The sequence below is a fragment of the Rhipicephalus microplus genome, unplaced genomic scaffold (genome assembly GCF_043290135.1).
Source record: "Rhipicephalus microplus isolate Deutch F79 unplaced genomic scaffold, USDA_Rmic scaffold_13, whole genome shotgun sequence".
NCBI lineage: Eukaryota > Metazoa > Arthropoda > Arachnida > Ixodida > Ixodidae > Rhipicephalus > Rhipicephalus microplus.
In genome coordinates this window covers 38370127-38396887 of record NW_027464586.1, presented here as the reverse complement: position 1 = coordinate 38396887, position 26761 = coordinate 38370127, and the positions used below count along the sequence as shown (strand labels likewise).

General features: G+C 44.7%; 1 protein-coding gene across 3 annotated transcripts in view; it reads left to right on the top strand.

Moving 5' to 3' along the window:
- LOC119163028 (TBC1 domain family member 25) overlaps positions 1–25849 on the top strand; it is a 408328-nt gene extending 382479 nt beyond the window's left edge. For all 3 annotated transcript variants that reach the window (XM_075882742.1, XM_037414918.2, XM_075882743.1), the window contains exons 6-7: positions 23138–23622; positions 23675–25849. In XM_075882742.1, the coding sequence (XP_075738857.1) occupies positions 23138–23622; positions 23675–24329 (1140 nt within the window). In that variant the 3' untranslated portion in view covers positions 24330–25849. The remainder of the gene's footprint in view (positions 1–23137; positions 23623–23674) is intronic.
- Positions 25850–26761: the final 912 nt, after the last annotated feature.

Sequence of the window (26761 nt, the reverse complement as noted above, 5' to 3'; positions counted from 1 at the left end):
GAGTATCATCCTGGTTATCTTCCTACAATATTTCCTCATGTATACAAGAGGCTCCTGCTGAACCGTTTTCGAGGTTTTCGAGTAATAAAACTACAATTGACAGCTGATTGAGAAATATATACGGTCGTATTTGTGCACTTAAGTGGAATTAAACGTCATAAGCATGCTTGCTGCGACGCTTAGCATCGCAGCGCAGCGAAGTGCTGTGACAAGCACTTCACTGGGATGTCGGTGTTCACTTCTTTAACACCATACGCATGGCCCCGCCACGGTGGTCTAGTGGCTAAGGTACTCGGCGGCTGAGCCGCAGGTCGCGGGATCAAATCCCGGCTCTGGCGGCTGCATTTCCAATGGAGGCGGAAATGTTGTAGGTCCGTGCACTCAGATTTGGGGGCACGTTAAAGAACCCCAGTTGGTCCAAATTTCCGGAGCCCTCCACTTCGGCGTCTCTCATAATCATATGGTGGTTTTGGGACGTTAAACCCCACAAATCAATCAAATCAACACCATACGCATGGTCTTTGTCATACAATGCACATCCCTTTCCAAGCGTCGGTGGTCGAAAAAGGGCATCGATGTTTTCAATCGCTTAAAAACCGCAATACAAAACCGCCGACATGCCTCAAACAGCACGGCAAACTCATGGCATGCACGGTAATAATGGCTCGTTGGCCGCCTCGACGCTTCGCAGAACCTACCCCGTGGCGCTGACGGCTGGGCCGATCACTGTGCCATCTAACCATTGTCGGTTGCCTATACCATGAACTCGAAGTGGTTAAAGAGTGGTTAAAGGTGGGAAGTAGACACGAAGTGCAAGCGCCCTAAGAAAGTGTGCGTGTGCCACCTCTCAATTAGTCCTTGGAATGTCCGCTGGATGGTGGTGCGTCTATATGCGGAATATATGATGAAAAGATGCGAGATGGTGGTACTTCGAGTGTTGACTAGATGGACGAACGGATGCACAGACAGATGCATGAACGGACGCAGGGATGGCTGCACGGACAGATGGACGTATGGACGGACGCAGGGGTGGATGCATGGACGAACGCAGGGATGGACGCACGGATGGACGTGCGAAGGCACGAACAGGTGCACGCACGGACGGGCGTATGGACACATGGACGGTCACACAGACGGTCACACAGACGGACGCATGGACGGACGGAAGCAAGAACGAATGGACGGACGGATGCCCCACTCTCCATCGTTCACCCCGTGGATATGCTGCCATTGTTTTCCTTCTTGCGACCGCTCTTGCCGGCTATAAGAAGTACTTCCGCGCCGCACGGCTGTCACAGGCATTTGATACAGGGGGTTTAACGACCCGAAATCATTTGAACGATATTTCAATGCACCGACAATAGTTGTGTCACTGATTGCGGTATATACTGCCAACAAACAGGTTCCTTAGAGACACTTAAGCATCTTATAAGAATCCGCAAATAACAGAACAAGGTGTCTCGCACGTGAATTCTAGTTCCATTCCTTTGTCTTTAAACACGTTTAGAATGTGTTACTTCTCCATTTTTCAGCGCATCACTTGTTCATAAAAATTTTCAAATATTCTGTAGTTGTAAGACTTCTTTGCAGTCTTGTTTTAACGAGCTGATCAAACCACGATGGTATTCAAATGCATAGTGCTTTATGAGCAGTTCATTGTGGAATCATCATGAATTCAATGTTCCAGCTTACATTCCTCATGATAGCATGTTTTGACCACATGTATTGGTACGCAAGAACTCGCATACAGCTCATCTTCCACGTTCAATGTATACCCGTCCAATGCTATCTACACTGACCGCGTTATTCATTACCCATTTCATGCGTAGATATACATACACGTGCATTCGGACAATATCAATCAGCGGCGGCATGTTCTTTTCGTTTTGTGCTCGCACGGAACGAACGAGCAGCGGGCGGAGTAAGAGCCGGTTCTCTCGGCGTATCAATTTTTCTCATAGTGCTCCGGGCGCCCGTGGGGCATCGGAGTATTGCTTGGAAAAGGTCTATCCTGCTACGACTCCGCTAGGTCTATTTGCTAATCTGGCTGTTTCCAAGGCTTGGAGCCTGAGTTTGAGTTTCGCTGCCATAGCTGACATTGCCTCCTCGAAATCTTCGCGTTCCACCACAATTTGATTTCTAAGTTGCTTGTTTACTTGAGGTAATTTTCTATTCTCTTCTATGATTTTCTGGTAGTCAGGACTATCCGTTACGGAAGCAGTGGGGATGCACACTTCGCCCAGCAAACCTTATTTGTTGCCTGGCGAGAGTCGGAGGCTGCCTCTTGCACACAGGGAGACGTCTTTGTTCGGCGCCCCAATCTTCTTGAAGGTGGATTTTCCAACGTTGTTGCCTTTCGTGACAGGGGCGTAGTCCTGAGGTTGCGATTTTGATCTTGACCTCAATTGGCAGCTGGACTGTGACCTTGACCGTGACCTCGACCGTGACTTGGAGCGTCTATTGCTTGTAGAGTGACGTTTCATTTTCCGGGCAGAGGTTTGCCTAAATAAAAAAGTTCTTTCATGAGAGCAGTGGCTTCTGTCTTTGTCAACATCACTATTCCATGACAATACGAAGGCTGACAGCTAACCCTCTTCGATCGGGACACCCAACAAAATGCTGGTATAAGAGAATAAGTGCCACTGCTCCTGGGAGAAATGCTTTTATCGCACAATATCACGCAAGGAAAGATTTGAGAGGGCATGCCCAGCCGGTGCTACGTGAAAAGTGTGGAGGAATTGACAGCATGGCGGCCATATTCACTGGGCACAATGGTAGCGCTGCTATGGTTGTGTGTTGCGCAGTGTAGCTGGACTAACAGTAAGCGCCTGCGGCTGCCGGCGGCATGTCTGCCTCCGGAGATCTCGTGCTGAGCAATGGCAGACAACATTCGTGCTCTGTGCCGCGTTATTGGTTACACAGTGTTCTCCTTGCAGTTACTGTACTCTTAGCAACATTTACAAAACCTTTCGTCCACCGAGGAGCCTGAACTGTGCGAAGAATGAGCGCACATCCATGTGTCGTGCGGTGGGTGACGCGGATGATACATTTGAAGCCTTCAGCGAAATCGCGTTGGGCATCATGACGAAGTGCAACGACGACGAACAGCTTGCAGGTCAGTGAAGGTTGGGCAGTGCTCCTGCTTGTGGCAACGGACGAAACTGTTGTGCCCAGCAAGACGTAGCGAGGACCGTGTGCACATACATAGTTTCGTGTTCGGTATGCGTACAGTAACAACTTGCATGTGCGTAATAAAAAAAAAACATTTTCTGCTGCACTTGTTATACTCGCCCCAGCATTGTAATCTCAACGTTAGAGCAACCGTGTTCAAGTGTCACTCGCACCGTGCTCGAAGTCACCACGGTCGCAGAATGATGACGCCGGTGAATTCATGCAGAACACGGGCAGAGTGGCCAGGTGCTGCGTCGGCCTCGTGTCGGAATGCAACCATAGAAGGCGCATGACCGATCGTGATGTCTGTACAGTTGCTGAAATAATGACGTGAAAACACTCGCCGTTGTCAGTGCATCTAGCGCGCGTTCTCTTGTACTTGTTTCGTTGTCGGTGAGCCATTACTCGCTGTCAATATTCGGACGAAATGATTTCGCCGAAGGCGTCGCGCTGGCCCAGAGTGTTGAATGACGTTTCATTAGTTTCGGATCGTCACGACACACGCGCTGCGCAGCCCACGTGCTTTTCGAGCCAGAGAGAGAGTCGTACCTTATGCATTACATTCGGATGTAAACAAGAGAGAATTTTTCCAGTCAATATGGCCGACTTCCGGCTTCACAACGAGTGACGCCAGGGCCTCTCCTAAGTTTTTTTCTTCCTCCATGCACAATATTCTTCCGTTGAGAGCGCGCCACGTACACTTAAAAAAAATTACTCTGAGGTCAGAGCAAAATGCTTGTCCTCTAGGGACCCCCCTATTCGGAGTAATTTTTGCTCCGGACCTCCGGAGCGAAGTTGTTACTCTGGCTGACCAAAGCAATCGTGTGTATCATCCGGAGCATTTCTCACTGATATTTCACTCAGAGGGATTGCGTGGCGCCACCGGAGCATTTTTTACCGGTCTTTCGCTTCGGATGGCCGGAATGATTACGTGGAATCTCTGCAGCATTTTTTGCAGGTTTTTTTACTCCCGCTACCCGGAGCTTTTGCTGGGCTCTTCAGGAGTTTTTTATGCATGTTTTTACTTCGTCAGGACGGAATTTTAGTTAGATGTGTTCGTATTTTTAAACTGTTTGCTGCTCTGTTTATTCTATGCTGATGGTGTCATGCGTCAGTTATATGAAGGAATTCTCAATTCTTATGCAAGCACTGCAGAGTTACTGAGTATTTTTTTCCCACAGAGCTCTAGCAGATGAAATTCATGAAAACACAGGAGCTCTTTGATTTATTCAAAGTAAGCTGCCATTTCTGCTTGATTGCCCATAATTTGGGAAAAGAAGACAAAATGAAGCAAACATGCAAAAATTCACCAGAAATAAATCAAAACAAGACAGATCACATCAAATCAACACCACTCAAGTTTGAAGCGCAGCACTTAGAAATTTAGACCAGAATGCTCTAAAACTATGTATGGAAAATGAAGTAAGCGTGGCCACCGAGAAGAACTGTTCACCATCCCGAAGGACCATTCAGCAGCTTCATTGACGACACAAGGGTTCCACTGTTTGTTTCCTACGTAAGTGAGCAAAAAATATTTACACATGGGAGCTGCAAATAATGCGAGTGGCACGAAATCTGAAGACACTGAAGCCACGGATGCTCATTAAATTTTGTACAGTCTGCGAATACATGAGAATAACTAGCCTCGTAAACTGACTACACAAACACGAAAACGCAAGACCAGCGTTCAATATCAGGAAGTTATTTCTATGTACTCTGGTGTCAGACAGCTGGTACGCCATAAAAGCACATCTTCGTGACGCGAGCGAGGTTCAAAACGGACGAAAGTTTCACATATATCTTTAAATCGATAGCCCAGCTCTTGCTAAACATTCAAAAGAATTTTTTCTAAAATGAGCCAGTTTAGGTACTGTCGAAGACAACATCGGAAATTCCTCTCCAGATCATTTTATCAAATAATATTGATGATATTACTTGTGCATTTTTGTTGGCACTCATCGTCATACTTCAAGAAAATTAGACCCTTGCCGTTTGTATGTTTGCCGCCTGTCTTTAAAAAAAAGTGTACCTTCATTCTGCTTTGCAAAATAACCTTCGAGAGAAGTTGGCACTGTTTTTGTTTTCTTTTTTTAGTTAGTACTACCCACTCTGTTTTGCTACTTGTCGTAGTGAAGTTTTCAAAGTATAGTTACTGCATGAGCATGTATTGCTTTAAAACGAACAGCCTCAATGACAATATAAAGAACAGTCCACCATACGTAACAAAATAACTTAGCAATAAAAGGTACTAACATCACGCCGCCTATGCCAACTGCACTTGCATCATATTCGCAATGCCCACAGCCTATAGGTGGCGCGCCGTGCAATCTAAGATTGCTGCGGAGAGATGATTAACCCGTGAACTGGCATAGGAAAAGGTAGGATGCATGAACGTAATTCCCGTGCCACTTTCACTGGATGAACTCTTGATCGTCAAATGAATGTATATCGGACAAAAATACTTTCCCAAACGATAAGAACTGCTGAATGTTCGCTACCTGATTTCGTGCCACAGTGCGAAGGTTGGTGGTGTCAGCTGATCGACCGCGTATCAACAACGCTTTGCGTAATCCTGTGCGTTCTACAGAAAACTGTGCGAACTAGAATTGATTTGTGAACTGAACGGCGTTCCGAGATAATTTGTGCCGAGCCTGCCTGGCGAATTTACCGCAGTAGTAGGCTACTAGCAAGCAGTGCGCATCGCGACTGCACAGAACCGAATGCTTACCTTAGCAATGACTTGCAAACATATTACGTCGTTGTCGTTACTTGCAGTTTAAACATCATGCAGCTGCTTCTTAAACGGAACGCAAACATTTAACTTACCATTAAGTAGCGCTTGTGTCACCGCGATGATCAGATTCCAATAGTGCGCAACTACCTCGCTGCACTCGGATGTTGCAGGTTCCATCAGTGCGAGCAAAACAAGGATATCAAAACGAATACACGCATACGCTTTTCGCAATGTAAAAATTGTGAAAATTTGTCAAACAAGAAAGTGGTTCGGATGGCACCAAGTAAGGCCAAGGTTTGGAAGAACAAATCGTGAGTCTGCGCTACTTTCTGCTTTTAATGAATTTCATGGGATTCATGCGCTTGCAAAAACACTGAAGAATGCTATACACACGTAAAACAAGGTGAGTTTCAACTACACAGGTCAGACGGTAACATTTAAATATCCAACGTAGCTACAGAAAATCTCGCGAAGCTGTACTTTGTGGGCTATAATCCAAATCGCGAATTGCCACGTATTTTCACTAAAACTTCAGATCTTGCAAGAACAAATCAGAGTTATTCTTGAACAGTCTGGCATTTTCACTGATGCACGCAACATACTAAGTGGTTTGTGTTCGTTTCTTGCTAGATAGCACCGCCGAACAAGGGAGCATTGGGAGCGTTTGCCTACTGATCATTCATGAGAGGTGAGGATGTTCCTGAATTCCACTAGGTGGCGCGACAGTCCATGAACATTGCTAATACTGGCAGAAATGAGGGAAGGTTAACCAGTTTACCCAACACACAGGTCCGTGCAAATGTGGAAGGTCATGGAATGTGATTAATAGAGGCGTCACGACGAGTTCACCTGCATTCGAGGAGTTCTCTTTTCCCCTATCCTGTTCACAGGCCAGAGTTGTTGCTTCAGGTATTTGCGCCCTGTTCTTCAAAGAGAGATAGAAACCAGTGTTTTATTTTTAGGGAGAAAGTAGACAGGACAGCGAAAATTTTGAGTTTCACCTTTTTAGCCAGAAAAACTTCACTCCCCTTCCCCCTAAAAAAAAAAAACTGAATTCATGGCCATGCCACTGGGACTAAAAAGAGAAAAACAAATCTGCAGCGTGGCACTACTTTCTCCCATGAATAACTCGAGTATGCCTTGTTTCTAAAGACAGTGCCCTCTTTTTATCTCTTACTCTCATAACCATGCCTCTCCTTCCAAGGTTGTGCTGTGCGGTCAAACGGGCTGCAGAAATAAGTCTTTACCCCCCCCCCCCCCCCTTTTCCACAGAAGCTTCGGGTGTCCTACAACCCTTGGGGACGGCATTTGGCGCAAAATATGGACAAAAAAAAAAAAAACACCGGGTGTGCCTGTCTGTGCTATCTCTCGTCTTGTCCCCCATTTTTTTTTTTTTGCACGAAACTTCATCTAAAATAAAATACCAACTCGGCCAACGCTTCGGTTCTTCTAAGCTCTACAACCTTTTTTTGCCCAGCGACACGACCATCCCTTCTTTACGTATTACTTGCCACTGGTCTCGTCAGCTGCTTTCCTTCCTTTCTTTCTTGTTCTAAAAGCAGGACGACCCCCGAAGGTAATATTTCAGATAACACTTGTGAAATAAAAAAATCACCGAAATGATGGCGTGTATAAGTTCTAAAAGTCTGTACCAAACCAATTGCCCTAGGTCAATTTGCTACATTCAAAGATTTCACACTGATTTCAGTTATTCATGATTTCTTTGTGCAGCTTACATGATAGATCAAAATAATTTACACGCAGTGGTAGACTTCGACCCGGGGTTTGTTAATATCGAAAGCGGACAAATATTACTGCTTTTGTATGATGACAATATCAGAAAGATTTTTTAATCTGTTAGGTTTACTTATAACGATTGCTACCTATTTATAGAATAAACCTACAAGCATGAAATTTTCCTCCAGTGCATATCTAATCAGCTCTCCAAATATTAGAGTGGTGTCAATAAAATTACCGAAGTTGTGTTATGAAAAAGACTCGTAGACCAAAAAACGCATTATCTGAATTTCCGCTGACGTTCACTGACGTCCTGTAAAATTAGCCTATTATATATAACCGACACAGGCAATTCAAGAAGAGCTCACTCACCAGTTTTGCACCGCACCAGCGACTGCCGAGTCTCTGACCACTCGGGAGATCACAATGTGTCGTTACTGCCGGGAACCATCACACTACTACCGTTCGCACAACTCCCTGCTGTCGATGATAACCTTCGTTGCTGCTTGTAGCCGCTTGTGATATTCATAAGGTGCGCAAAACGATTTCTTTTTCCCGAACGCTGCCGAACACTTCTCACAATCCTGACTGCACCGGCTTGGTTTGCGCCATGTTGGTTTATGGGGAACAGCCTCCCGGGGGCGAGACTGCTTACGTGACTCCTTGAACAGCTAATCAATGCCGCTGAGCGATGATCCGGAGCGATTGGGGAGCATCCACCGGGACAAAAGCGATGTGCCAGATCATTTCCGGAGCAACCGCGGGAGCATAATCAAGGAATTGGCCCATTTTCCTCTAGTTTTTTTTTTCGTCTGGCACTCACCGGAGGAAAACTGTGGAAAACGATGGATTTGCTTTGGTACCAACCGGTTTGAGTGAGGCCACCAGAACAGAGCGGGTGCATCTTCCCCCGATTCCTTCCAGCTGAGTATATTTCCGTTTGCAGCGTAGAACTGTTTACGAGCCGTGCACTGATGCTCGCCAATAGCGTGCGTGCGCCAGCTATCGCAACCAAGTCCTTGAAAGTAAAGTTCGAGGCGGCTGCTCGAGTGACCTCCCCCTTTCCTTAGTGTCTCTTTACGCTTGTTCAAAACGGGCGGCGTGTTTCCTCTCTGCTTGAACATTCGATGACACGTCTAACACGCGGAGGGATGCTTTCACGTGCACCCTCCGAGTGACAGAGATTGGCCACCTCGTTTAATATTTGCTTGAGCAGCGCTCATCCCTCCAACTTGTGCAATTTTGCGCGCGGGTAGAACATACGATGCGTAGGGAGTGTTACCAACTTGAAGTTTACACGGCACATGGCACGGACGGTAAAAACCCTTCGAGTGTATAATTACTGTCGTAATAAAACATTTGCTGTTTATTGCCTAGCAATGGTGTGGCGAGCACATCTAAATTTTGTGGTGGTTCTCATGTTCGCTGTGGCACTTCAATTACCGGAACACGAGTTTTTTACATTTATTTTTATAGAGCCCTTCCTACAAGCAAAATGTGCTAAGACCAAGCATGGTAAATCATGAGTGTGCGAGCTGACTATGCTTGGAAAGTTATTGGAGGCCAAGGAAGGTACGTGCTTGGCCAGTGTGACAAGCCTACTATTGGCCAAGCAAAGGAAGGCTGTGCTTGGCAAATCATTGGAAACACCTGTTTCCATGATTGGTACTGTATTGGAATGCCTTGACAATGGTATTCAGTACTTGGCTTGAAAAGCAGGTTCTTGGAATACGAACCAAGCAGTTTAGCAAATGCAAATTCTGGAATATATATAGAAGTTTTTTGGCTTGGCTACAATTTGAAGCCCAGCTACTTTTTTCTGTATTCTTTCATGCTTTTCTGCTCCGCCCAGATAAGTCACAGCGCAAATATTTGTGGAGTTTAGGGCTTATTTAACACAGAGTACATAGAAGGAAATATGCCCTTTTTCCATTCTTTCTTGAATTCTTGTAATTCTGAAGTGTTCCTTGGGCTTCTGTTGAAATCTTCTATCATATCGGCATGCCTTCTTTGCACAGGTGCACATTCTTGATCTGAAGCGTCCGACACAGCTGCATAAGTTTTGTTGAACAGGGTAAGTGTTTCACCTGTAAAATACGAAAACAAATCATGAGCTCCCTTCTTTGAAAATCACTCACTAAGCCAATCGCTTTCACGAATTTTCTACAAAACACACAGCAGGAACATATGTCGGGAGGCTAATTGTTTATACATGATTATGAAGATAGCAGCACCTGCACAGACAACAAAAAAAGCTGCTGGACAACATGATGCATTTCTTTTCTACATCGAACTACAAGTTTGCTACTGCAGTAGCATGCATAGTTATGCTAGAGCCCCATCGACACAAAAGAAACAATAAAAAACTATTAAAAATATATTATCTTTACATTTTTTTCCAGAAGATGTTGTTACGTACAAAAGTGTAACGATAGAGGTTCGTTTTGTTTTGTATTTCGGATGTAATAATTGGAAGCGCAATCGGTCCCAACAAAATGACGAGGCTGCTTGCAGGTTTATGAAGAACACTTTATGAAAACATGGAAAAACCAAGCACACACACACACAAAACAAACAGAACAAACACGGAAAACAGATAGAACTAACAAGAGAAAGTTTCCCAAGAGCAAAGCGTCCTTGCTAAAGTCTCTCGGCAGATGGAGGCTCACCCTTCGGACAGATGGACACGCCGGGCGATGCGAGTTGAAGAACAATGCGGGATCTTCAAAAAGTTTGGCAAGCCCTTGTGCGAGGTGACGAGAAACGTCTTGCCGCAGGGAAGCGTCGGAGGTGGAGGACGTCAGCGGTCACGTGAAGCCCGTAGCACCAACTCGTATATCGCGTCCAAGAGCGCCGAGACTCGGGCCTGGTCACCCAACTGAACCGAACCCCCAGCTCCGTCTGTCTCTTCCTTTCGTTTATTGCGCACTCTACTCCTTGCATTCGTGCCTCTCTTGCGCGAGGATCAGCGTCCTCGTCCTTCTCTTCGAACACCACATACACTCACAGGCCCACTCACTCCTTGGCCCCCACACCACAAAGAGCAACTAACCCGAACACAATCCAGGACCAACGCCGTCTTCCTCGTTCTCTTTCACTGCACTGCCCCTCACGCGTTAGTCACTACGTCGGTGTGATCGACTACATTCACCGCCCCCCTCTCTCAAAGTCTGAGCGAGAAGATGAAGAGCCGTGAATACAGAATCACGCGGTGCTTAAGTTTTCAACTGGCTTGCATGGGCGGGAAAACGAGGTTTCGGTTTTCGGTGCCCAGTTCGGAAATAACTTCCAAGTGGAACTTGACAGGGTCTAGGGCTTTCACCACTCTAAATCGGCCGGCGAACTGGGGAACAAACTTCTGGCAATGCTATCAGCACGAGGTCTACTGGTTTGAATGGAGTGTGGTTCACGTTGGAAGGCGAGTGGAATTTGATCTGGTGATATGCTATGGATGAGTGTACTCTAAAGCGAGCTTTCCGAAGGAGCTCCGAAGTTCTGGTATCCGGATAACTGGATGGATGTGGTGTGTTGAAACCAAAGAAGCTCTCTTGCGGAAGCCTTAGCGTCCTTCCATAGAAAAGCTTGAATGGTGATTCCGGTGTGATTTCCTGCTTTGACGTATTGAGGGCGAAGACAGCTGAGGTGACGTATTCGTTTCAGTTGTTAGGACTAGGACTCGCGTATGACGACAGTATGTCCTTCATGGTATGGTTTAGACGTTTGACCATATCGTTTGTTTGTGGGTGCTGAGGAATAGCCGCGGCATGTCGAATTTTATGGTCATTCAGTGAAGGCTGTGCCGCGGTCTGTGATGAGCAGGCGTAGCGTGCCATGTCAAAAAAACAAAAAAAAAAAAACAAACAAAAAAGGACGCACTCGTTGATGAACGTGAGGACGGGCTACGTCAAAGAGTCAGTGACGGCTCTGACTTGGGTCCACTTCGTGAGATAATCTGTGGCGACAATGAGGAACACGTTCCCGCGCGATGTACATGGAAGCGATTCCATATGACCAAGTCCCACTATCTCAATAGGTGTTTCCCTCGGGATGGGTTGCATGGGGACCAGTTGCAGATGTGTGTTGGCCTTCCGTGCTTGACACACCGTGCATGACAAAACGTAGTGGGAGATGTCACTGTGCATGCGCTGCCACCAAAGCCTCTCTTTGATGCATACCAGCGTGCCTCTCTTTGATGCGTCCCAACAGGCACGCACGACCCATCCTAATAATTTCGGTGATAAAGCATTCCTCTCGGACGACATACGACGCAAAAAAAAAAGAACTTTCACGACGACGCTTGGGAGTGCGCACTTCCCCCGATAGTCGCCTGGTTATTTTGACGATTTCTGCATCTTGTAGCTGTGTAATTCGTAAATCAAGCGCTGGAGTGACTGGGGAAATGTCGCTGAAAGCGATGGGGTGGCGAGACAGATAGTCAGCGTCTTGATTGCGAGTACCGCTGCGATTGACCATAGAAAAGTTCTAATCTTGCAGTTTGAGAGCCCACCTGGCGAACTTAGCATTGAGATCTGTTTCGTTTGAACCCAGCGAAAGGTAAAGTTGTCGGTAACGACCGTGAAGGTTTTACCACAAGCGTACGGACGAAATTCTCGAGTGCCCAAAACTACCGCCAAGCATCGCTGCCACCAAATGTTACGTACCAGAGCAACTAACCCAAACACAATACAAAACCAACACTGTCTTCCTGGTCTTTTTTTTTAAATCACTGCCTTTCACGCACTAGTCACTCGTCAGTACGATCCACTACAATAGTCTCTCAATTGAGAAAAGGAAATTTTTCTTTGATAGCAATAGGAAAGCAGCCTTGGTGCACAAGCACTGTACAGTGTTTTTTACTGTATGTACGTATCTTTATATTTATGAAAATTACTGAGTAAGTCACTTATCTTTATTTACTAAACTTTTTTTTGCGTGCAGCTTCTGTTGACAGTCCTGCCGCTTAGCTGTTCAGCTTACTTTCAAACAAGTTAAACGAGGAAATTGGTTATGTGCATATTTCTCAGCTCCTACAAATCAGAAAACTGATACAGCAGAAAAATAGGATTAAACAATACTTGAAGTAGTGAAAAAATGGTAGCAGCGAAACTGGTTCAATGTTATTCTTGCTCCAGAGTGCACAAGTTGACTTTATTGAGAGAGGCAGCATATAACAACAGAAAAAAAAACAGCATCAGTAGGTCAAGTTTCCAAAGAAACATCATTGGTCCACTTGAATGTAAACATTCGACAGAAGTCTGCCTGGTTGGGTATGAAACTGGGAGATGATTTAGACGCCCAAATATTGAGGCAGTGTGTGCAATATTCTGGTCTTGGTGAAACATTTTCTAACTCCTCGTAGTGAAACATTTTGTAACTCGTCTTAGTGAAACATTTTCTAAAGAGCTGCAGTCAAAATATCACAGCATGGAGAAGGTTACGTAGTGAAAACTCACAATGAAGATGTTGCTAATAATACTAATGTTAAAGTTCGGGTAAGTCGGTTTACAGAGTGAAAAAAACAGCGAGAAAATGACAGAAAAGAAAAGGAGGACACATAACAGAGCGCTTACTTTGAGCTAACCTTTAGGAATGTGAACACATATCATGGCAAGCAAAACGCACGTGGCTACCACAACATCCGAAATGTTGCTCTAACGTCAACATCACCGTATCACCACTCTGTCTCACAACGCACGTGTTCATCTAAAGATAAAACATCAGTTGCATTCTGATAGGGTATTAGACGCCCTACTAACGCATTTATCTTTGTGGCGTGCAATTTCATCCACTTCATATTTTTCCCTTGTTTTTGTTTCTTTGTGCCTAGCAAGGACCTTAGTGACTCAAAACTGCAGTGTGCAGCCACAATCCCTACGGTGAAAGGCAAGCTGGGCATTAATAGAGTTTTTCTTCTTCTTGTGCTTTTTCAACCTTATTTTTACGCACCCTCCTGTTTGTCCCACGTATCGTTTCCCACAGGACAGTGGGGTCGAATACGCTACACTTTCCGCGCATTGTACGAAGCTAGATTTTGTGATTTATTGCGAAGAGCTGCTGCTTGATTGGGGGTTTGTTTAATTGCGCACACTTGGATGACATCTTTCTCGGTGTGGAGAATAGCATTCAGACGTTGGCATGCTTCCTTGTCTTTTTCAAGTTATGCGCGAACCCATGCTTATACAGTAATAAACTTTTGATTTTTGCTGCAATGCGATACTGATTGACAGTCGTGGGTATTATTTATCTTTTTTAGAGATTCTGCAACAAAACGTAACAGATGTATGGAAAAACCAGCTACTTTGAGGCGTTTTAGCTGTTTGCTGAAGCGTTCTGAAATCAGTGGCGACACGGTTTCTTTAGGGCACTAATAAAGCTCATCGTGGCAAAAGATCTCTTCACCACTTAGAATGGCTGAAATTTAAAGGTAGCAATGGTTTGCTGGTGCAAGTAAACAAACCCGTAAGCAAAAAGCAGCTCTGCGCAATGAAGCATAAACCTAGCTTCGTACAATGTGCAGGTAATGTAGTGTATTTGATCCCGCTGTCATTTGGAAAAAGATACGTGGGCTAAAGAGGAAGGTGCGTAGTTATAAAGGTTTCTGGAGGATCACGAGTATAATGTGAAAAACACTAATAGCGGCCGTGTTGGCATCCACTGTAGGGATTGTGGCTCCACACTGAAGTTTCACGACACTAAAGTCCTGGCCAGGCTCAAAGAACCAAAAAGAAGATAACTAATTGATGCGGATGGAATGGCATGCCTTAATGATAAATGTGTTGGTAGGGTGCGTACAACTCTCTGTCAAAAAGAGATTAGTTTTTTATTGTTGAGATGAACATGTACGTTGCAAGACAGTGTTGATACAGTGATGCTGACGTTAGAGCGATGTTTTTGATATTGTGGTAGTCACAGGTTTTGCCTGTGATGATGTAAATGTGTTCGCATTCCATAACAAAGATTATTTGTAAATCAGCGTCTGTTCTTTCTCCTCCTTGACATTTTCGCGCAGTGTTCTTTTTTTTCAATAAAAGCTTGAGCAAGAAACAAATTTGTTTTCTGTTGATGTTTACCAAACAGAAACAGCAATACATTCGTCAAACTTTTATATAGAAAATTGTTCTCAGTGGCCCAGCAGTCGCCACGTATTTTAGATACAATATTCTGGAGCCCCCTGTGCATGGCGTGTTTGAAACTGCTTGCATTTTATAGCTACAAATAACTGATATATGTAACAAAAAAGCAATACATAAATTAGAAAGCTGATAAATATTACATGTTTAAAATCTTTGATTAAGTCTGTGCCGTATCTTCTGGTTGTGGTGCAAACAGAAAGATATTGTTTCCACAATGAAACAGCATCAGTTCAACAAATAATTGATTGCACATTCTACACAATGCTTGTGCGGGCAAACAGAAAAGCGACGGGTTCATTGTAGTAAATTTTGATTAGAATTCGTAAAACCCAGGAAGCATCTACGCCCTATTTCGTTCTTGTAAGGAGCATTTTTTGTGTGAATTGCATAGTCTTTTTTGTACTGTTGTAAAAATCGCGTGTTTTTGTGTTATTTTTAAATAGTTTAAGGAAAGGCACTCACTACAAGCAAGAAAATAGAACGGATATACATAATTACACAGCGCAAGCCTGCGAGTATTGATGCCATAAGTACTCGTAGTCTACTCGTAGTCTTGCGCTAAGCAATTATGTTTATTCGCAATCACCTACCTGTCTTGTCAACACTATACGTTACGAATAATGTATTTGGCGGATGACAGCTAATTAATTTACGACAGATTATGCAATGAAAAATCAGAAAAAATGCATTAATGCCAGAATAGCATGGCTTACCAACAATGCGTACTTATTGATCAACCACAACTTTTAAACTGTGCCACCTGAAATGACAACTTTTTCAATACCAATAAATGAAATCGTTAAGTAGCTGAAGCAAAAATTTCAATAAGACGTTTCAAATGTTGAATCCACTAAATTAGACCCAACAGCACCTAATAATGTTATTGTGTCAAAGCTGTACGCGAATGAAAAAAAAATAAATACACGCGCTGTTGAATTTGAAAGGTACACTCTGTTAGGTGCGGGATAACAAAAGGCATATAGGCGGCGCACTCCTGCGTATTGACTGAAATCCTGTCTGTAGGGAGCCCAGCGACAGCCGCGCAGCGTGGAAATAATACCTATAGCCAGTAAGAGCAGGCGCAAGAAAGAAAAAAAAAGAAAAAGGGGAGAGCCGCCTGGCACCAGGAGCCCAGCATCAACTTTCGCAGAACCGTTCAGCGACAAGCGTGAGCACGATAAAAAAAAAAAGAAAAAAACGCCCCCCCCCCCCCCCCTGCCACCGCCTCGCCAGTCGGTGCCGGCATCACGTTCACCGTCGCCTGCATGCCGTGGCATTTGTGCGTCACCGTTTCGTCCCTCTGTCTTGTGATGTTCGTTTTTCTACAAGATGGTCTGAAACGGAAACATTTTTACTGCCTTACGGCACACTTTGTTCAAGATATCATACATCTCCCTGCATTTGGTCAAACACTGGGATGTGCAGTCCCAGTGTTACTCTTTAGATTTCAATAAAAGAGTACAAAACTTTCCGTCTATCAGTTGTCGAGGTACGACATTGTTTCATGTTCTAAATAAAAGAGTACTAGTGCATGCGCGACAGCTTACCTAAATACTGGCCTATGTATGTTGATGCTCGTGTTCTAAAAACAGCCCCGCCGCGGTGGTCTAGTGGCTAAGGCACTCGGCTGCTGACTCGCAGGTCGCGGGTTCGAATCCCGGCTGCGGCGGCTGCATTTCCGATGGAGGCGGAAATGTTGTAGGCCCGTGTGCTCAGATTTGGGTACACGTTAAAGAACCCCAGGTGGTCAAAATTTCCGGAGCCCTCCACTACGGCGTCTCTCATAATCATATGGTGGTTTTGGGACGTTAAACCCCACGTATCAATCAATCAGTGTTCTACAAAACAAGTTAAACTGATGATTTTAGGAAAGCATGGCAAAAAAGAAACAAACTGAAGCCAGCGAGACAGAGAAAGATCAAAATTGAAAATCAATTGGTTGATGTTTGATTAGTGGTTGCGTAATTTGATGATGAACATCAAGCGCAGAAGTCGGAAGTCATGTGCAGAAGTGAGCAGGAGAGCGTATGTCACCGACATTTCCTCACTCTTTTGAATAATAAGTACAGTTCTCATATTCCAGCATGGATCTGTAACAGTGAACCATGACCAAGACAACCAGTGCGCTGCTGTGGAGACAATGCACCAGCTATAAAAATCCCCATTTTCTGAAGAGCAACTGCATGCACTAACAATAAATATTTTGAGGTTCGTTCTGCACCATTTCTTGACCCCAACTACATGCGGACATTCGCAGAAGAGATATGCAGAATCATTATATATTTGGAGAGAGACCGACCCGTCCGTCGCTAATTTGTGTACGTCATACTTGACCTAGGCGCCTGTTTCGGCACTAAGTTGAACAGCGGTGTGATGTTGAATAAATGTAAGAGAAGCCACTCCCCATGAATAAGATCCGTTACAGACTGAAAGTGTGTAAAAACCACTCTATATTGCGAATAATGCGCACAAATTCTAGTTGCAGAAAGAAGTAATGGTCCAAATGCTAAAAAGGTGCTGTTGCCTCCGCGTGCAGCTCGCCACAGTTTGCACGCACGCAATGCAAATGTTAGAGTAGGCACGCTAAAACACCCATGCAACGTTTACGTGCGAAAGCGCTTTGTCTTGAAACAGCTGAGAATAGGCTGATGTCACTGACACGTATGTACATTTCGACACAAATCAGCCAAATTTCTCGCAGCACACGCACATGCAAGAAACATACGCAGGTTTCGACCGCCGAACACAGCCTCGTCCGCGAATTTCGGTGAGCGTAACTCCTGGGGTTCACAGGAAGCACTAAAAAACGCACACACACATTAATCGTTCTTGCGGAACGGCGCACCACCAACCGAAGTCGGAGCCGGAAGCAATCACCGTGGTTGTCTCGAGTTCATGAAGCCCTGCAAAATCTTTGCTGATCAAATGCATGCATATGGCACAAAAACAGTTGAGGGTTCTGCCGACGGTTTGCAAAAAGCCACTTAGGAGATATATACCTCCGAAAAAAGACTATAGCTGTCATGCGGTGTCGCTGTGGTGCATCGTAGTGCGATTACTTGTACATGCTGATGATGTGGCAATTTTCTGTTGAGATCGTGACCGTGTTAACGAAGTAGTCCATGTTGCGAAAGAGTTTTGTTCGGCCAGTGGGAGATTGGTAAACTGGGAAAAGTGCTTTAGATATTGGCACGGGGATCGGCCTTCCACTCCAGACGATTTTGCTAACATGCCATGGGTGAATCAGCCTGCAAAATATTTGGGTGTACCACTAGAATTTTATCGTGACAGTGAGCCGTACTGGCTGCAGCAAGCCATCGAAATGAGTGAAAAAGAGGATAATGTTAGAGGATGGAACTTTTCGATTTTCACGCGGGCCACCATATGTAATCTTTTCTTTTTAACTTTGGTACACATTGCAGGTTTTACATTGCTCGTGTATAAACGTGCAGAAGCTGCACCGTGTGTTTGCAGTATTTATATAGGGATCAGTGTGGGAACGGTCTTGCCGCACTAATCTTTTTCGTCGTGTTCGGTTCGGTGGTCTCAGTCTGTCACATTTGTTTTTAAGACAGATCGTTAGGCGTTTTATGTTTCTGCGAGACACAAGAGACCCGTTTCTACGTTCAGTTATTCAGCTGAGGCTCGGAAGAGTTTTACCTTCACTTGTTGTCACCACGGATTATGTGCATGGGGCGCTTTATGGTTATCTAAAAGAAGTAGTTTTTGCATGCAATTTTTTATTGGCACGGTTCTCCAGCGAATATATAGCGAGATTAAAACGAAAAAGGTTGTATAGAGACCTTCTCGACATTGGTTTACCGGTACCACTTTACAGGAGTTTGTATCCTGCTGGACGGTGCCAAAATGTACTGGCCCGAGTAAAAAAATGGCTGTCTCACCTAGTTCAAAATCATTTTTCTTTATGCTTCATACAGATACTCTAGAAGTTAAAACGTGGATGCAATAATAGGGACTGTTTGTACCATGGGGAACGCACTGTTTTCTCTGTCGTAAACCTGAAACCATCGAACATGTCTTTCTCGATTGTTGGGAAGGGGTGTTCTTCTGGGACGTTCTGCAGAGAACCATCAAAAAAAATTTACCGATTGATGCCTATGGGATCAGGTTTTCACCAGTCAATGAAGAAGACGATGGAGCCCCTTCTGGTAATGTCATGTTGCTCGGTCTTCACAGTATTTGGAAAAAGTACAAGGCAGTCCGCCATTCCGACATCAATACACTGCCCATTCGTGAATATTTCCACCAAAAGATCACGAAGTTTATTCAAGAGTGTAAAACTAAAGACCCTATTCCAGAGTGGCTCGAACATCTTGAGCCGTTTATTCGTTTAAAGGAATTCTAGTCTCTATCTAACCATTTTGTTTGTTACTGCTGTATGTACTGTTTATGCACTGTATTATTATTGAATGATGTGCAAAAGTAAGTAATAAAAAAAGTGACGCTGTTTGACGTGCGTGCTTCACGTGAAGCATGCTTGTGAAGCATGCACATCTGCTTCACGTGCATGTGGTTTCGAGTTCGATTCTCAGGGCTGTGTGTGCTTTGCATGTTAATCTCGCAGATGTAGCTGATTGTGATAGTAATGGTTTTCTAATTACCTGTAGTCATAATATCCGTCGCATTATCGGCTAGAAACCGCTCTCAAAAGTGTAAAATATTGCTTTTTTTCCCGCCACCGCGTCAGGGTCGGGCCGCCTACGCAAATGTCATGCCTAACTGCAGGCCGTGTCTTGACAAAAAAAAAAAAAACGGCTGTGGCGGCTGCATTTCCGATGGAGGCAGAAATGTTGTAGGCCCGTATACTCAGATTTGGGTGCACGTTAAAGAACCCCAGGTAGTCAAAATTTCCGGAGCCCTCCACTACGGCATCCCTCATAATCAAATGGTGGTTTTGGGACGTTAAACCCCACAAATCAATCAAATCAATCGATTGACAGAAAAAATTTGACATAAAATTGCGGCTAATCCTTGTCCCTGCTATTCTGAAGGCCACTTCGAATCGGGCCAGTTTCTCTGGGACATGGCGACGGAGCCGCGTAGAAGCGGCGATAATTTGACTTGATTTCCTGCCTGCAGGCTTGTAGTCTAGCCAGGATTTGACCAAGAGTGTTGATTGTCTCAGGGCTTTTTCGCATTCGGCACCAGCTTTCGTATCTATTTTACTTTTTAAGTATGACCGCATGTACAAGTTTATAATTTGCAATTAAAGCGCCGACATCAACTCAAAATAGCATGGGGCGTTAGCGAGATGCACTTGTCATCAGCGACAGGCGCTCCCACCCGAAGCAAACTGGAAATTGCCGCGCACCGCGCGTGAGTCAGCATACACAGCTGGTGGCAGGGCGATTGCCATTCGGACCGGGCCGAGACGTTTCAGTCAATTTCAAATTTTATGTTTTCCCGGAAAATGGTCTATCGTTCATTAAAAAAAAATACCAGAATGGAATCGGTGCTTGGACACTGTACCGAAGAATGTTTGAAATATGTCCGACTTTTGCTTGTAAAATCAGAAAACTACGCGATGTGCGATCTCGCCGACTGAGAGGAACTAGGACTAGGCGAGGAGCCAGGCGCTTATGCAGCGCCCGCTTCCTGAACATCCGCTAATTTCGCCGCCATAAACCTGACCGTCAATCTGCATATGGCATTGAGAGAACAAAGGGAAATACAGATACAGCTGATATTTACTTACCTTCTATTTTGACTTGAACGAACTGAACACTGAACATCACAAACATTGTATAGTTAGGTACGTCTACTATAGAATCGTCATGCATTGCTAGAAGGCTGGCAGTCATTTTTGATGAATATATGAAGAGGACAGATCATGTGAATGCCAGCTAAATAAACTTTCAAAAACTGAACAGCTATTATCTAAATTTTGTTTCATCCTGCCACAGAAGACAAAGATGTTAATTTACTAATCATACCAACTTATTTTATTGCAGCTTAGTCGGGGGCAAGACCACCAAAACCAATGTTTAGAAATGGCACAAACTCCAAAAGAGGGCTATTCGAAACATCGTTAGTGTCACATACGATGACTACATGAGTTCTATCGCACAAGTTTACACCAACGCTACAAGGAATGACGCATTTTCATTGAATGGTCAGGGCGACCTCATGCTGAACATGTGTCGGCATTGAGGGTTTGTGAATTCTGGAGATTACCTAGAACGTGAACCCATTACGGGAGTCAGATGTTGAAATACCAGTTACGCCTACTACTTAATAATTTCGAGCAACATACGCAACACGTTCACGTAACTAATTGGCATCTGTATGATGATAAAAGTATCTCTGAATCTCTTCCTCCCCCTTTTTGTTGTTTATCGAGTGTATCTCAATCAGCTTCAGCAGAGCATTTCTTCTTTTTTTATTGTGTACTTTTTCAGTTTTACTTGGTCCTTTATGTTGTTCCAGTGAAGGAATGCGCCCGTTGTGCCTTTCTGTCTACTCTGTATACTATATCTTTGCCAAGCCCAGGAGTACAAACCCTGTCAAGCCAGACCTATTGGTTTTTGCTCGTACACACCAAGCTCTATTGAGTGTAGATGTAGCCGAAAAGAAATGCTGATTGATTGGTTGAAATGGGCAGGCTTTGCCCATTTTTTTAATCGATCTTGATACTGGTCCTACTCGTTCCTCTTTTGCATTATTAGTAGCGAATCGCTTCTGAGGGGTCAACCCCCCCCCCCCCCCCCCAACACGCGTGGGTGTTCGTCACTGAAGGACAGGTGAATCACTACAACTTTCACATTGGGCTAAACTGCATTTTTTTACTGTTATGAAGCGGCCCACGCCGCTGCCCGCGCGCACGTCAGCCGGACTGCCCTGGGACCAAAGGATACCCGATCCGTGGCTGCAGAGATGGAGGTAGTAGAAAACACCCACTCGTCGCTACTTCAACACTACAAATTAGAGCGAGGGGTGTACACTCTACCCCATTTAAAACCAACCAAAGAAAAGAGCGTGATTTCCAGACCCCTGCAAAGCAACACTTACATATATGACATATTATTGCACCGCCTATACTCAACGACACATGGCCACATGTACCCGCTCTACAGCATACCGCACACCCTGGCACACTTTCTACTGGAATGCCAGTGCCATGAAAACCATGACGCTCAGCTGGAGCGAGACTAAGCCCCAAGAATAAACGACGCTCACTTAATAAAAACGTGGGAGGCCAAACTTGTCCTCGAGGACCTGGAAGACCAGCGACAACTCGTCGCCAGGGCCAAGCGGACAATCGAAGCCAGAGGGTTCCAGGACTAGGAAACCCTCCCACCTGAGAGTGATACCGGGCCTCGCTTGGAACACTGTTTCTAAATCAACGTTTATTTCCCCCACTCTCTCTCTTTGGCTAGAACATACATTTGATTGGCCAGGTTGATACTGTGACCTCAGTCCCAATTTTTCATCATAATTATCAAAAGGGACAACAAAAGCATGACATCATTAGGTATTCTTCCTGATTATTTATTAAGAGTATGCACTATGGAAGTGTGGAACACATCTGGGACAGCTGCGGTATAGTCGCGTAGATACGGCAAAGAAAGCTGCGCTTTCAGATGTGGCATCACTCGAAGAAGGGTTCTGCGTGGGCATGGTATGTGGCACTAACGATGCTTCGACTGGCTCTCTTTTGGAGTTTTTGCCATTTTTGAACGTTGGTTTTGGTGGTCGTGAGGCAGAAGAAGTGACAATAAGATCATGCATTAACATTTGGCCATGCGTGTCCTTACTTTATCAGCGAGCATTGTAGTCTTTCAAATAAGAGAGCTGGGCTAGTTGGTAAGTATTCATTCCAGAAGGCGGGAAATGCAAATATGAGACACAATAAGTCACGACACCACAATCACCCCGCGAACAACAGATGAGCACAAGAGCTGAAAAAAAAAACAGGTTGAAAACTTGTCTGTCCATTCCCATGCAATTAACGCACGGACACGCATGGGAACCTGCGTGAAGGATTATTGTTAAGTCGTTTGATTAAATCTTCATGCAAGTTAGCTATGTATGCGTTAGCCAACCGTACATTAACTTGCATAAACACGAACTCAAATATTAACGGTTATCCGCCCCGCGCAGGCGGGATCGCCTTGCGCGTGGGCTCGTGCATGCAACTTATCGTGCCTTCTTTCTTTTCCGCTGTTGTGTACTTCATCAGTTGTTAGTTGCCTCGCGAAGAGTGGACTTCGTTCTTATGCCCATGTTTGCACGCCATGACTTCTAGAATAAATTGTAGTCTTTGCTCTCATGTGTAGAACTGCTTACTATTACCATTGTAATTCACACGATGGGCCTCACAATATGCTTCTATTGCTTGCAGGTGGTCTGGAAGCACATTCTTAATGTGTACCCAGATGGGCTGACGGGTCGAGAGCGGCTAGCATACATGCGCCGCAAGAGCGACCAGTACTTACAGCTGCGCGCTGCTTGGAAGGCGCTGCTGGACAACCCGGATTACAGTGGTGACATCCAGCTGGTAACCAACATGGTGCGCAAGGACGTTCTTCGCACTGACCGCACGAACCCATTCTATGCGGGTGGGGATGACAATGCCAATGTAGTCTCACTCTTCAACTTGCTGACTACATTTGCACTGAACCACCCGACGCTCTCGTACTGTCAAGGGATGAGTGACTTGGCATCCCCTTTGTTGGTGGTGATGCGCGATGAACCGCACGCCTATGTGTGCTTCTGTGCACTGATGCGGCGCTTGGCACCTAATTTCAACCTGAATGGAGAAGCCATGACGCTCAAGTTCCAGCATTTGTCTGACCTCGTAGAGCACTTTGACCCACTCTTCTTCAGGTGGGTCCAATCCACTCACTTGTGTTTTCTTTGTTGAGCCTGTCCTTTGCAGGTACCTCAAGGAGCATGGTGCCCAGGATCTGCTCTTCTGCTACCGCTGGCTTTTACTGGAGCTGAAGCGGGAGTTTGCCTTCGACGATGCGCTGCACATGCTCGAGGTGCTGTGGAGCTCCCTGCCACCATCGCCTCCACAGGCCGAGTTGCCATTGTGCGAACAGCCTTATCAAATGAACCCACCACCACCACGTTCCTCAACCAACCCATACTGCAAAGTGCGTGCAATTCGACGCCCCATGGTGCGTGAAGGGTCAAGCAGTGACGAGGACGAGGCTTGTGAACGTGACTTGGGCTGGTGCAATGGTGACTCTGAAGACAAGCCTTCGAATCACACAAGTGAAGGCTACGTGTCTGAGGGTGCATCATCTCGGGAGGCCTCAACGGAGGACTCACTGCCACCGTGGACTGCTAAAACCAAGATGCTGCCACGGCCGCAAGAGCTTGGTGGCGGAAACCCCTTCATGATGTTTTTATGCCTGACATTGCTTATGCAGCACCGTGACATAATCATGCGCAATACCATGGACTACAATGAGCTAGCTATGCACTTTGACAAAATGGTTCGCCGGCATAACCTGCAAAAAGTGTTGCATCAGACTAGGGCTCTGTACGCAGAGTATCTACGTCTTGCATGGGAAGAACATGTGTGATTTTTATTATTGCAGGAGCTTTATACCCGGTGATGAGTCTGCCATGACACATTTAGTCTGTGATAGTGAGTACATATTGCAGTCGTGCCTTGTTATTGATATTATTCAGTAGTGAACATTGCTTTAGACACTAGGCATTTCTCATTTATTTTTCTGTCACAGACATGCACACATGTAGACACATACACAAGTGGACAAGGCACAAACATGCACTTCGTATGCATGTATTTGCCTAAGAATTGTTGGCTTAACGACCCCATTCTTTTCTCTAAAGAAATCTGAAGCTTAGGACGCCATAGTAGCAAGATAGTAGCTGTAATTATTCAACAGCAAGTACACATTTTCTCAAAGGTAACGATTACAATGCTTACTATAGTTTGGTGCTTAGTATAAATAAAACACTCTTACTGAATTTCTTTTCTGTTGCATAATCAACTTTATGGCAGGTCCAGTAATGTTGCAGCCCTTGAGTAACTTTAAACTGTACTTTGAACTCTTTCAATATGGCCGCAAGAACTGTAACATGCTTCATGTTCGTGCATATTGTGAATATTTTTATTTAAACAGTAGTTTACACTGTAACAGCATTTTTCAACAAATGGGTTGTTATTTTACATGATGATTCATTAATAGTGACCTAAACAGTAACAAGACACGACTGTACTTTCATAACTATGGTTTGATTTAATGGGAAGCAGGACCTCTGCCTGTCCAGGCATTTACCTCATCTCATTTTGGACTTTTTTCTCAGAAGTGTCAAGTCATTGTATTTGAATTGGCGTATTACGTTGTCTTGTGCTTTATTGCAGCACCAACATTTCATATTTTTTTTAAAACACAACGCAAGGCACTGAGACAAGCAAAAAACAGGCTGGCTATTTCATGCCAATGAAATATGTGACAATGTAACCGTAGTATTCACAATTTGCCGTCTTTCTTCTGTTCAGGTGCACGTCAATAATTTATTTGGATAATTTTTTCTCAACGAATATCTTAAAACGTTAAGAAACAATGAGCTAATTACGGCAACACGAGTATGCTCGTTATGACCTTAGCTTGTATTAGCGCGGTACATATAAAAATATAAAGGAAAAGATGAAACAGACATCAAGAAAGGCAGGCGTCAGACTTCCTACTGTTTATTTCATGGCCTTCACACCATTTTTATGCATGTATAAGATGGGTGAGTAGGGCATGAAATAAGCAGTTCGATGTCCAGCGCCTACCTGTCTTGATGTCTGTTTTGTGGTTTGCCTCTGTCTTTCACATGTGCCATGCTAATACAAGCTAAGGTCATAAAGAACATACTCGTGTTACTGTAATTAGCACATTGTTTTTGAAGCCTTAAAGTACAGCAAAGAAAAAGTCATGCAAATAAATTATTAACGTGCAACTGTGCAGAAGCAAGACTATGAAATGCGAATACTACTGCTACGTGTTTGACAAGATTATGTGTTGTGTTTTTACGCATGTATAAGATGGGTGTGAAGGACATGAAATAAAAATTCGGATGATGATGATCTATAGCGTTTCCTGGCGCAAGGTTCATGTGATGGCCAAAGAACGCCAGTACATGTGGCAGAAGGTATTGACAATGGGTATGCTAACCGGCTGTATATAGACCTAAAATTCCTCCCCCCTTTGCGGGTAAAACAAACGTATTAAAATCAACGGACTGACATGAAATGTCTGCAGTGAAGATGAGGGGCAAACAGATGTGATGAAACTATGAAAAGAAAGGCCACAGGAGGGACACCTACTGAAGCATTGTGCCCCGCCGCGGTCATTGTGCCCCGCCGCGGTCAATCCCTGAGCTTTCGTTCTAGGAAGTGGTTCAGGTCTAGTGTCGGGAACGCTATGGATCTGTTGGTAGCATTATCGTGCACGGATGCAGCTAGCTGATCAGCTAGCACGTTTCCTTGAATTTCGCGATGACCTGGCACCTAGCATATCACTGCATGTTGTTGAGATGCATAAATTGTGCACAGAAGTGAGTAAAGCAACTTGATTAGAGGATTTTTATGCCTTTTAAAGGTTTTCAAAGCTTTTACGATGCCTAGGGAGTCCGTGTGTATAACAGCGTGATGTATGCTCATTTTCTTAATATTTTTAACTAGAGCCAGTATCGTGAAGGCTTCTGTTGTAAAAATGCTCGAGTTAAGGTGAAGCACACCGGCATTCAAAAAAGGGTGGACGACCGCCGCATACAACACACCAACGAGGGACATAGACGCATCTATGAAAAATTCACGACAATTATATTTGTGCTTTTTCCCACCTTATGACCATATGGGGGCCGCCATCTTGTGTGGGACCAAGCCACTTTGAGGACAACGAGTCATATCTCGGCTTTTACACACCCCAGGACGACAAATCAGGTCTCAATTGAGTCGTTAAAATCCGGAGATAGCCGCAGAAAAAACCGCGAGCGC